The following is a 13,497-nucleotide window of genomic DNA, read 5'->3' on the forward strand; positions in this document are numbered from 1 at the left end:
ACCCACTGAGAGATTTTATCCTCTGCATGCAAGTTTGAAATCAATTTGTGGAATTGGGAGATGGGGTATGTTCTTTTTAAGAGCATAAAATCTGTAAAATGTCAGGTGTAACCTCCAGTAAAACCTGAAAGTAAAATATATTCATACCTTGGGCGTGTAACTGTGCCATGTAAGAGAGACTGACCCCCATGAATCAAGAGACTGGAGAATTGGGGACGGCAATGTTAAACAACTAAAAACCACGGGGCTTGGCTTCTCCTTGATTGCTTTATGATGAATGACTTAGGGATGACACTGGCCTGTGATGATAGAGTGACATGTAATATAAACACTGCACAGCAATGATTCTGTTGAGATTTCTGGCTGTCAATAAGCTGGTTCGAATTACCAAAATAAAGAAAACATCATTGTTAGGATAATTAATGGTACTAAAACCATATGTTGGTTACTTTATAAACGATGCCCATATATAGTATGAAAACGTGATTCTTGAAATAGATTCACTCATCTGGCCAAATGTCTCTAATTCCTTTAAATGTAATGGGTTCACTTAAAGTTTGGCTGTTTTTTTTTTTTTTTTAAAGATTTTATTTATTTATTTATTTGAGAGAGAGAGAGAGAGAAACAGCATGAGAGGGGATAGGGTCAGAGGGAGAAGCAGGCTCCCCGCTGAGCCAGGAGCCCGATGTGGGACTCGATCCCAGGACTCCAGGATCATGACCTGAGCCGAAGGCAGTCGCTTAACCAACTGAGCCACCCAGGCGCCCAAGTTTGGCTGTTTTTAATGGTAACTTTTATCTGCTAAAAATCACTCTCTTTCTTGGCATCACAAATAAACCTAAGGAGGGAAACAAATATAAAGCATGCATTTTAACGTCTGTACAACCTCTTGATATGAATAAAAAGCTCTCAGTTGTCCATTTGGACAGATGTGTCCTCGTATTTTTAGCTAAATGGCATTATTATAAGTTTGATAAAGTCTTTCATGCTAAAAAGTGGGGCACACATGAATTTTGGCTTTCTACAAAACAATTGTTTGAACAAAATAATCTCAGACCATAGTGGCAAAGATAGTTTTTAAATGTTGATGCTAGAGATACAAGAACCACCACCAAAAATATAGCACAGTGAAATGCCTAGATAAGGTTTTTTGTTTAGTTCAGAATCTAGTTATATTGAAATGGGACCACTGTGAGATCCACACATTAAGTCTTCATCTTTATATCTGGTACTGATGGTCCTGGAAGACAAGAATTATTTAGCTCTGAATCCTTTGATAGATTTATCTTTGAGCTGGATGATCACTATTTGTACAATAAGCAGGTTGCTAGGTAAGAATGATCTCAGAATGAATTTATAGTAGCTATCATGGTTTTGAAGTATCTCCCTGGGAGGAATGATAAATTTACATGTTTCATAAAAACTAAACAAAACAAAATAAAACCAAGTTCTCATGGTGGATGGACAAAGATGAAGCTTACTTTTCTATGCCATAAAGCCAAAACATAACTGCAATTTATGAGGTCAGGCAGATTCCCGTTTTTGCTGAACTTTTGTCACAAAACATAAATCATAGTTACTCCTAAAAACAAGACACAGTTAAATTTGACAAAAGTTTCCAGTGAGAATTTGTTGTACTTTTTTGAAATACACTGCTCCTTCTACATTAATTCTATTCTGTAGCATGTTTTGGAACTTGTTTGTCCTACACACATGCATGCACATGTGCACACACACACATTTTCTCAATGAAGCATGCCCTAGACATTTTGTAGCGAAATTAATATCTGTGAGTGTTGGAAAATGGCAAATTAGTAATAGACTACATACAAATATGTGTTTTTTTTCTTTAAAGAAAATACAGAAATAGATAATATAAGACTCACCTGATAGTTCACATCCAAGAAGTTCCATTCTCAAAGTGCAGTGTCTTCGACAAACTTGCGGATAGAGTCTTACATACTGAGCTTTTATCGGGGGTGTGAAAGAGTTAGCATAGGGTGTGTTGTTATCAACATTTCCACGAAACACCTGGGTAAAGAGATAATATAGAGTTGAAAATTATTAATTGCAACAGCTTCTTTACCTATTTTCATATATTGACCCTATATCCTATCCAACGTAATGCTTCAAAAATTGGATTAAGTAATTTGGGGATCTGGAGCATTTAGGAAGCACCTAGTCCTCAGCTGTGAATATAAAACCTATAGCTGAAGTCCCAATTAAAGCTATAAACCATTGTGGTCTATGGCATAATCTATACTTTACTATGATGGTCTTGTCGATTTTAAGGTCAGTCCTTCAGAGCCAGGGGAGTACTTCTTTATTTTTTTTGAGAAATGGGCACCTTAAACCTTTCAACTTAATCTGGGTCCATCCGTTCATGCTACTTAGTATTTATAGGTGTTTTTGTTTTGTTTGGTTTGGTTTGGTTTATTTTTTGTAGGAACTAGTCTTCACTAGTACTTTCTGATTACTCAGTCTCTCTAATGCTATGATCAGACTTAAGGATGCTTCAGGGTCTGATTCCTCAAGATTACTTTCTTATCAGTCAGTCCCAGATCACTGGATGAGAAAATCAAAGCCTTCATATATATCTCCAGTGAAACACAGTGTTTCCCTCTAAAAATTAGATGCTAAAATGTGTTATTTTTAATTCTTTTAAATCTCATTTTTCTTTTACTTTTCATATAACTTAGTAATCAGAAAACTTTATTTAATTTCACTTAAGAAAGTATTTAAAAAATCTTTCATAAAATTTATTAGAATTTAGTCTAACCACTTGGTTTTAAATGGGATGAGCTGCAGTCCTGATATTTTTAAAATTAAACCTTTTGAGGAAAATTTGATAAAAAATTGGGACTATCATATGAAAAGGCAAAGTAGACACTGAATATTATATTCATTTCCTCTAACATATTATATTCTGCTGAGTAACAAATTGTTTTCTAATGTGAAATATACAAGCATACATCTTTTCTATCACCTGGTATTTTTGTTAATACTAATAATTTTTTCTTCAAAAATAGTAATTTTGATCTGTACTTACTTGATTAAGGAGAGTGCTAATCTGTCAAAGCAATAAAATGAAATCGAAAGCTATTTTAAAAATGAAAATTAATTGTCATATACAGGACTATGCTAACATTGTGATAAAGTGTTTATACAACCACCAATTAAAATCTGAGAAAATCTTAAACAGTAGCCACTGTACATTTATAACTTGGAAAAACTCCTTACACCCTACGCCTTACTAGACCAATTAAAAAAAAATTACAAATGTATTTGCAACAACATAAGGCTTTTGTTTAAGACTCAGTAACTATTTGGCAATCAATGATTATTAATGAAATTTTACTTTTAAATTAAATATGTTAAGTCAGTCTTACCATGTCTTCATTGGTGCCTTTTACTTTGTACATTGTCCAAGTTTTTCCATCGTTGCTATAGGCAATTTTGTAGGATTTTATATACTCTGGACTTCCAATCCTTTTAGCTCCTTGAGTAATCACACCAGTGACTCTCATTTTTCTTTGTAAATTTATCTAAAGAGACAAGGCATAATCAACGGTAATCTCACTGTTTTCAAGATAACAATATGGAAAATATCGATTTTGGGAATGGGACATTTTTATTTATTAGTATAGATTTAAAATAATACAAAAATATATTAATTTTCCTGTATTTTTTCAGATGATTATTAAGTGTACGTCAAGTTTAGCTTCAAAATCTTTCTCTAATGGAATATATTTCTTAAGTAAGAAATATTTGTGAACAAAGTTTGAAAAAGGCAGTTTGCTGCCAAAATATTAGTATGAAAAACATTTGGTTGGTCACAATATGGAGGTATGATTTAGTAAACTAAAAAATGGGAATATTATCTTGTCAAAATTGCCTCAGTGACATTACTTTGAAACAGTAATGTCAACATAATTTTAATGTGTCTCAAGTTCTTTCGACTTCAACAAATTTCCATTTAAAATTAAACATGAAAATCATTCTGAGATCACTGAATACTAGAATAAAAAAAGATAAAGGTAACAGTAATGACAAAAACAAACAAAAAAACCAAACAGAAGTATCTTCAGTTGCTGGATCTTTATACTGTAGTCTCTATTATGGGTTACGGAGGGTTTTTCAACACATAGTTGCTTTTCTCTTCATTTCATCATATGGAGACTTTCTAACCAGTATTTTCTCTCCATATATTCTCCCTATTCCAAATCACCTTCTAATAGTTTGCTGCAAGAGTAACAGTCAACTAATAAAATTTTTAGTATTTTTTCATAGTTAAATAGGGAGCTCCTTCTAAATGCTACAAGGTAAGAAACATTTTCTTCATATATGGCAGACATTAAAAATTGTTCTATTAGCAGGGCGCCTCGGTGGCTCAGTCAGTTGAGTGTTGGACTCTTGCTTTTGGCTCGAATCATGATCTCGAGGGTCATGGGATGGAACCCCACATAGGGTTCTGTGCTCAGTGGGGAATCTGCCTCTCTCCCACTTCCTCTGCCCCTCCCCCCACTTGTGTGGGTGCACACTTTCTCTCAAATAAATAATCTTTTAAAAAAAATTGTTCCATTCACTTTAGAATGCCCTTACAATATTTATAAAATCTTCAACTAAGTAGAAAGGTACTGTCTCAAATGTTCTTGACAAATTGCTATAGAGCTCCCTTCTCACCAATTACAAATCAGAACAATTTTAATGTCTCGTATTATAATGTTAAGTTAATAATTCAGATATCATTTCCCAAAGAAAATGAGAAAATCTTCAGATTCATGCAAGTGGCAGGCGAGAATTCTACCACTGAACCACCAATGCAGATTCATGCAAGTGACTAGGGTTTTTCACTTTGTGATGAGACTAAGAATTCACATTTGTAGAGGATGTGCATGAGGAAATCAGCTCCTCTATAAGTCACTATATATATATAGCATATATAAACTATATGCTAAATATATATTCATGTTGCATATTCAAAAAGTTAAAAATCAGAACTAAGAAAGCAATCCTTAAAACCTTCCCACCCCCATACAATCCGTGTGACTTACTAAAGGCTTACGATGTTTTATTTCCCTGGATTTATAGATTTTAAATGTGTTAAGTGTGTTATGGGCAATCCTTCATGTAGCAAATGTTCTTTTAGGCTTTGGAAAATTTGCCAACAGGGCAAGGGCTACCTTCCTCTTTATTGTGAGCTTCCCAGTCTCATCTTCCCCCACTGAACGTCATGAGGATCCTTTCCAGTCAGTGTTAATAAGGCAGTTCTCTTGGGAAAAGGCAGTATTGATTCATGTATTAAGAAAACTTGGAATTCTGATGAGTTAAATAACTGGGGCGGGGTAGTCCCCAGCTTCTGACTGGTGAACATTCGTATGCCCCTCTTTCATTCGTATAATGCAGAACTTACAAACAACATTTTTCTTGTTAAATTCTGGGTCTTTGGTCCCTTCTCTTCTGCAACAATGCTAAGTAAGTTGACTTGGCTGTCCAGTTTTACTTTTCTCATTTTAATACTCTCACATCAACATTTCTGACATGAATACATGTTATGTCCCGTTCTTGTTTGGAGGCTCAAATACAAGATTATACTCCATGAAGGTAAATTTTACCTATTGCTCTTAATATTTATCTCAACTAGTTCTCTAAAGATTGATTTTGGAATTTTAACTGTGAGTTTAGAATAGGTAACCTCCAGAAGATATTTATTATTTCAATATGTTAGGTAAATTAGCACATTGCTATGGAAGAACAACATTCTTCCAGTATCTTACATATGATCTTCTTTTTCTTTTTTTTAATCTGAGACTCTTCATAGTCTAAACCATTTTAAGATATACAACATAAATAGTGGACACTTTGAATCATGTTTCCTCCCATTGTGGAAGCCAAATTCCACCCTTGATATTGCTGAACATTCCTTTTCAATTATCTTTTATCTTGTTTCAATTATCTTGTTTATACCTCTTATAGACAACCAAATTATCTCTGCTTGAGTTTTGGCTGATGAGCTGTAGACTCATTTTCTAAAGCTTAAATTGTGGAAGTACAACAATCAGAAAATAAAAATTTGAGTACATGTTTCTCTCTAAATCATTTGAAATGATGTTTTAAAAGATTCCTATTTACTCTAATATTTATAGGCCCTGAGAGTATATCTCAGGGAGCTGAAATTCCAGATAATAAAGCAGCACCCAACTTGGGTTGTATCTACTTTTAGTCAGTATTTGTAATTAAATATCAGGGCTGTTTTCATTACATAAAAAATTTATAGAACACAGGTTCTGGGATGATTAACACTTACTAGGTTTTAGACTTTGGGTTCTCATATACCTAGCACTCTTAAGCTTGGATAATAAGATATTCAACATAAGATGGCTAAGATTTCACTCTCATGGTCGAACTCCAGTTTAATACCAGGAATCTATATTGCTGTGAGAAATAAACTGAGCCTTGGAAGAAAGCTAGGGCACGATTTTAGAAACATCTCCACCACACAACTTGTTGCAAGTAATCCCCTTTCATGGATTCCAACATTATGTTATAACCTCTTTGTAAAATGACATTGGCTCAAAGGAGAACTGTGTATTCTACTTATTCTGCCTGTATGAACCACTCCAGATACTATGTTAAAGGTCTACCAGGGATTGTACCAGAAATTCCAAAATTACTCCCTGAACTTGATGGATATTCAAATATACAATGAATTATTTTCATTTATTTATCTGGTTTCAGAGAAATTATTATTCTACTGGGAGGTAGGTAGATTGCATGGCCAAACAGAAGCTCATTCTTAGGTATTTTGAGTGAATGGTGTCCCCTGCATGCATATAAATATTAAGAAACATAATCTGGATCTAGAATGCCTAGAACCCATGCAAAGGCCAGGCAGAAGGCAAAAAAAACTGACAGTTTCATCCCTGGCTTTTGTCACTTCCCACCAATATAATCTTGGGCAACTTGTCTAAGCCTTCTGAAATTTAATTTCCTCCCTTGTAAAAGGGATTTTAATAGAATTATTGCATGAGAGGATTATACGATGTAATGCATGTAAAAATTTAATAACACCTGCCACATAGAAATCTCTTGGAACATTTGCTTTTGGGGTTGATTTTCAGTTTTTGTTGTTATTTTTTTAATTTTATTTATTTTTTTTTAAATTTTATTTATTTATTCATGAGAGACAGAGAGTGAGAGAGGGGCAGAGGGAGAAGCAGGCTCCCAAGGAGCAGGGAGCCCGATGCGGGACTCAATCCCAGGACCCCGAGACCATGACCTGAGCCGAAGGCAGTCGCCTAACCAACTGAGCCACCCAGGTGCCCAGTTTTTGTTGTTATTTAAATGAAAAGAAGCATTCTTTCTACTTTAACCATTTGATGTTAGGGAATTTGGACTTGGAGAGGTACACTGCATTTATGAGAGCTGATACTCATAATAACCATACGAAAATACTTTTAGAAACAACTTCCAAAGCTATGAACTTATAAGACATTTAGGGCTACTATGTTTAAGTATGTGTGTGTGTGTGTGTGTGTGTGAATCCAATCACTAGCTTCAAAGTGGGGAAAAAAGGAAAATTCATGGGTTCCTGACAAGACAGCAACAAGCATGGGATACTGCCCCTCTCCCCTGAATTCAGCACTGGAGATACTCCAGGTTAGAAGGTTGTTGAGCAGGTACTGAGATTTATCAAACTCTAACGCAAAAAAAACATGAGAAATCCTTAGCGTCGAGATCCCAGTGCATGTCTCTATGTTTGGGATGTGGGGAAAACTCCAAGGGCTAGTGATGGGAGACAGGCTTGAGAAGAGCTTTCTAAATTTGCCATTTCTTATTCTCATTTTGCAGTCTGGCTCCTTCCTGATCTACCCAGTTCCAGTCCAGTGCCAGGCGAGGCAGTGGTGACATGTGGGCCAGGCTGGAATGGGGAGCCTGCAGTCACTAACAAGTCTGCGTGTTTCCCCCTCTGCACTCCACAGCCCTGTCTCTGCACTAAGGAGGTAAAATGGAGCAATGGAGATGCTGATAAAAGCAGGGTCTGGGGCAACTGAGTTAGGGGGGAGAGGGATTCAGGATAAGTATAGATTATAACTGTCATAAAGCCCCCTCTTTGCACCAATGTGATCCACCAGGAATAGCTGAAACTAGGTCAGTGGTGTCACATTGCCCTTCAGGTACACGACTAGCCAAGATATTAATACAAACTCCCTGAGAAATGCAAGCACTGTAATCAAAAGAAGAAAACAAAAAAAGAACTAGAAAAAAACTAATCTAATAGAACTGAAAGATTAAGATTTTAAAGTTAAAAAAAAAATTCCCTAAGAAGATAAGGATATTTTTGAAACATAAGACTGAAACAAAAAAAGAACGAGTTGGAAATACTGAGAATAAAAAATATAATTAAAGTTAAAAAAAGTTTAAAATTAAGCTACATAAGGTTCCTAATGGGTGGATTTCAAACAAAGAGACAGAGCTGTAGAATAAACTAGTGAGCCCAAGACAGGTTATGAAACCCCCTCCAGAAGGCAGTAGAATGGGATTCAGAGATTGCCCATACTGGCAGATGATGTAACAATTTACTTTGAAAATTCAAGGAAGCAACAAATAATAAAAATGAATGAAAAAGTTCTGCAAATTTGCTTAATATGAGATCAACATTTAATCTATATCAGCAATTAATTGAAAATGTAATATAAATAATTAAGATAGTGTGATACTGCCACATGTAAAAGCAGACAGATCAATAAAACAGAGTAGAAAATCAATAAATACAGACCCCACTCTGTAAAGAAATTTTATATGTGAAATAACTGATATTTAAATCAGTGGAGAAAAAATAGAATATTGAACAACTGGATTGGGATAATTTGGTAAATATCTTAAATAAATAAATTTAGATCAATATCTGTCCTTTTATCCCAGAGTAAATTCCAGGTAAATTAAATACTTAAATGAAAAACAAACCAACCAACCACCAAAGGACCAGAGGAGGATATTGAATTAAAAATAATCTGAGATGAAAATGACTTTCTAATCATGGCACTAGTTTTAAAAATGTCATTAAACTAAAAATTTCTTTAAGATAAAAAGCAAAATAAAGTAAAATATAAATGACAACTAGGATTAATGTTTTCTAAATCATAGCAAAGAGTTGATTAATCAAAGAAATTAGGTCTTTTTTTTTTTAAAAGATTTTATTTATTTATTTGAGACAGAATGAGAGAGAGAGAGAGCACATGAGAGGGGGGAGGGTCAGAGGGAGAAGCAGGCTCCTTGCTGAGCAGGGAGCCCGATGCGGGACTCGATCCCGGGACTCCAGGATCACAACCTGAGCCGAAGGCAGTCGCTTAACCAACTGAGCCACCCAGGCGCCCAAGAAATTAGGTCTTACCTATTAACAGGTAAAACACAAACAACTCAATAGAAAAAACATGGGCAAGGGATTTTTGTTAGTTGACATCAAAGGAAATACATATGGATCTTAAACATATGAAGAGATACTCAATCTTACTCAGAATACAAATTAAATTAAACCTACTCCAAGATACTATAATTCACACAATATTGTAAAATATTCACTAAAGTGTAAAGAAATAGGCAAGCTTGTACATTCCTAGTGGGAGTATAAATGACAGTCTTTTATGAAGGACTTTTATGAATTTGTGACATGAAATGAAATGACAAATGCACATTTCCTTAAATTCAGCAATTTCATTCTAAGAATGCAGCCTACAAGTATAATCATACATAGGCAAATTGATGTAGCTACAAAATTGTTCCCTCCAGCACTGTATATAACAGAACACAATTTCAAACAATTTGAATCTATCAGTAGGGGTCTAAGTCATTTCATTATGGGAAAGTCCAGAAAATGGAATACCCTTCAGCTGTAAAGAAAAGGAACAAGAATGAGGGGTGGGAGGAGAGGAGCAAGAGGGGGAGGGAGAGAAAGAGAGAGCTCTTAGCATAGGTTTAAGAAATTACTGCTTGTCAAGTTTTGGTGTGGTATCAAAGAAGAGTATCTACAATTATCTGGAAATTATATGGAAAAAGCAGTAAGACGTTTGCAACAGAAAACAGTGTGTGCTGCATACTTCTGTTTATACTACTGTAAAGGGCAAATAATACATATACATGTTTTCTTGTACAGGATTATAATGTCTCTGAAAGCAAAAACACAAAACTGGTTAACAGTGGTTTCTTTAAAAGGAGGTAAACAACTTGGGGAGAGAAGAGGGACGAATAACTTTGACAGTGCTGTATATACTCTTTAGTGTCTTTTGAAACTTGAAGTATGTGATGTCTTACCTATTCAAAATATAAATATAATTAAAGTAAAAATAAAAGATGGATAATAAGATGTTATTTATAATAGTGAAAGGAATTATAAAATATCTAGAAACTAAGTGGTTCTAGAAAATATCTAGAAAGTATTAATAAACAATATGACCTTATGGAAAATATTTTTTAACCAAAATATATAATGGAAGACCAGTATACATTTTAATGGATGATACAACATAATAAATTTGTTCTCTGAATTTTGTTTGTAAATTCTGTGCAGTTTTCATCAAAATCCAGGACAGGGGGCGCCTGGGTGGCTCAGATGGTTAAGCATCTGCCTTCGGCTCGGGTCATGATCCCGGGTCCTGGGATCGAGCCCCAAGTTGGGCTCCTGGCTCAGCGGGGAGTCTGCTTCTCCCTCTCCCTCTCCCCCTGCTCATGTTCTCTCTCTCTCTGTATCTCTGTGTCTCAAATGAATAAATAAAATCTTAAAAAAAAAATCCAGGACAGTATTCTGTGTTATGATAAATTTATTCTAAAAAATCTGTAATTTTATTTTAAATTATACATCGAAAAACAACTTTTCATTATAAATACTCAGGAATACTGGAAAAGAGATATGAAAAATGGGGGAAATTTGCCATATATTAAGACATCTCGAGACTATTTTAATTAAAAATAATGTGGCGCTAACCTAGAGACAGAAAAATACCTAATTGGAATTGGAAGAGGGGTCCACGAAGAGGCCTAGACATATATTCACACTTGAGGAAGCTTTACAAGTCAGGGGGGAAAGGCCAGATTTAGTAAATGGTGTTGGGAAAATTGATAGTCTATATAGAGAAAAATGAGTTTGGACTGGAATGTACTAAGGGCCAAACGTGAAAAGTAACACTATTCACCTAGTAGAAGAAAATGTAGAAACATATTTTTGTGACCTCAGATTTGAAGAAGCTGTTCTTAAGAAGACCAGAAAAAAACAAAGTGTGAAGGGAAAAATGAAATTGGTTCCTTTTCAAAAATTTAAAGGTTTCTATTCAACCAAGTACATTAGAGGTAAAGTTAATAGAAAGGTGACAGCTCGGGAGGAGAGATTTGTAATATCAAACACCAACAGGGGCTTATGTAGTACACTAGTTCACAAACTTCTAGGTCTCAAGACTCCTTTACTCTTAAAAATTACTGAAGGACCCAAAGAGCAAATGCACTCACACACAGCACTGTGAGATATGTATATATGTGTGTATATATACATACACACACACTGTATATAGTAATATAGTAATATATGGAGTATATAACATATATATTTATTGTATTAAAAAGCTGACAAATTAAAAAATACTTAATAATTAATTTTAAAATAACAATAATAAACCAAATACATTTTAACATAAACAACTTATTTTTTTAAAAACTAATTATATTGTCCCAAACTAAAAATTTATTGAAAGCTTATTTTACATTTTTACAAATCTCTTGAGTATCTAGCTTAAGAGAAGACAGGTAAGTTCTCATATTTGCTGCTGCCCTCAATCCATTACAAAATATTTTTTGGCTGAAGTGAATGAAGAAAATGCAGCTTCACACAGACATGTAGTTGGAAAAGGAAGGACTATTTTAATAACCTTTCCAGATAACATGTATATTCTTCCTTGTTAGCACATCGAAACTTGACAATAGTTTAAATTTTAGTTGCAGTGTGGAATCTGAAATCTACCAGTGAACTTTTTATATTTGTTAAGTTAAAATCCATCGGTTTATCTTGTACTTTAAACAGATCTTTTACCTACTCATGATTTTGTACCATCATGCAATGGCCATTTGGAAAATATAGTCTCACTGAGCTATGGAGAGTCTGTAAATATCAATACCTTTTATTTTATAATATCAAAAAGTTACATTCATTAATATCACCATCAATTTTATCAGAAAAGTCTTTAAGTATTAGAAGCTATCGAGCTCACGCTGGTGCTTACATTTTTTCCCAAATTCTAATTTTCATTTGAAATTTCAAATTTTATCACTAGCAACAAATGCTGTCAACTATGTTCCTTAATGTAGCAGGATTACTTTGTTCATTTTCAAGGCAATATCTGCCAAATATTCAGTTATGAACAGTCATGGTTTGTCAATATTTCCTTAAAGTAAACATGATATTTAAAAAGGAGGGGGTAGGGGTGACAAGGTGGCTAAATTGGTTAAATGTTGGACTCTTGATTTCGGCTCAGGTCATGATCTCAGGGTCATGGGATCGAGTCCTGTGTCTGGTTCTGTGCTGGGGTGGAGTCTGCTTAAGATTCTCTCTCTCCCTCTCTCCCCCCCCACCTCTCTCTCTAAAATAAATAAACAAATCTTTAAAAAAATAAAATAAAAAGGAGGGGGTAGTTCAGCTTGTAACTCACACAATCTCCCCAATGCTTTTCCTTGAGATAATCACCATACTTCCATACTTATCAGAAGTGCTTTCTGTGTAATTCCAATTTGATTGTGCAGAATATTAAAGACACAGCAAGGATTGGCATTTAATAAAATTCATGATCATTAACGCTTTATCAAAAACATTATTAAATGAGCTGAATTTCTTTAAATTTTTTACCCCAGCATGTGCATGATGGAGACGGATAGAATGACTATTAGTACCGTTTGGTGCTACTGTCTTGTTTGTGCTAAGGAATCAGCAGTTTTACGCACTGTTGTTTTGTGGCATCAGTGCAAATATTAAAACAGTGAAAATGGTAAAGAAAGCCTTAGAATTATTAAGGAACTAGTGTTGACCTGTGAACCTCCTGAATGAGCTGGGACCCCCTCCTTCCAAAAGGGATATGTGAACTCACATGCAATTGAGAAGTAGTGTTCTAAAATATGCAAAGTGTTTTTACAAACACACACACACACACACACGATGAAGAAACCAACAGAACACGGAGCAAAGGATATTAAAAAGCAATTCAGAGAAAAGGAAATAGCAATAGCCAAACTCTCACTATTAATTAAATAAAAGATAGTAATTTATAGTCAACAGATTTATAGTCAACAGAGTGGCTATACTTCAGTCTGTCAGTTGTTAACAAAATTAAGGAACTTATTTCTGGGTATTAGTCTCTGAAAAGTTGTTGCTTAAGTGTTCAATGAGAAATACCTGCAAATATTTACTGTAGAATTTTTTTGTGTTAGCAAAGAAGGCAGTTTAAGCGAATATCCCTAGAG

At 34.5% G+C, this 13,497-nt stretch overlaps 1 protein-coding gene across 2 annotated transcripts in view; it reads right to left on the reverse strand.

Moving 5' to 3' along the window:
- Window positions 1–13,497, reverse strand: part of EDIL3 (EGF like repeats and discoidin domains 3) — a 392,992-nt gene that overhangs the window by 92,886 nt on the left and 286,609 nt on the right. For both annotated transcript variants that reach the window (XM_045897839.3, XM_045897830.3), the window contains 2 exons: window positions 3,390–3,545; window positions 1,887–2,031 (listed from right to left, as the gene is read on the reverse strand). In XM_045897839.3, coding sequence (XP_045753795.1) covers window positions 1,887–2,031; window positions 3,390–3,545 — 301 coding nt within the window. The remainder of the gene's footprint in view (window positions 1–1,886; window positions 2,032–3,389; window positions 3,546–13,497) is intronic.

This window comes from Mirounga angustirostris, unplaced genomic scaffold, assembly GCF_029215605.1.
Source record: "Mirounga angustirostris isolate CCGP_5_RB_7025 unplaced genomic scaffold, mMirAng1.0.hap1 SCAF_7, whole genome shotgun sequence".
NCBI classification, from domain to species: Eukaryota; Metazoa; Chordata; class Mammalia; order Carnivora; family Phocidae; genus Mirounga; species Mirounga angustirostris.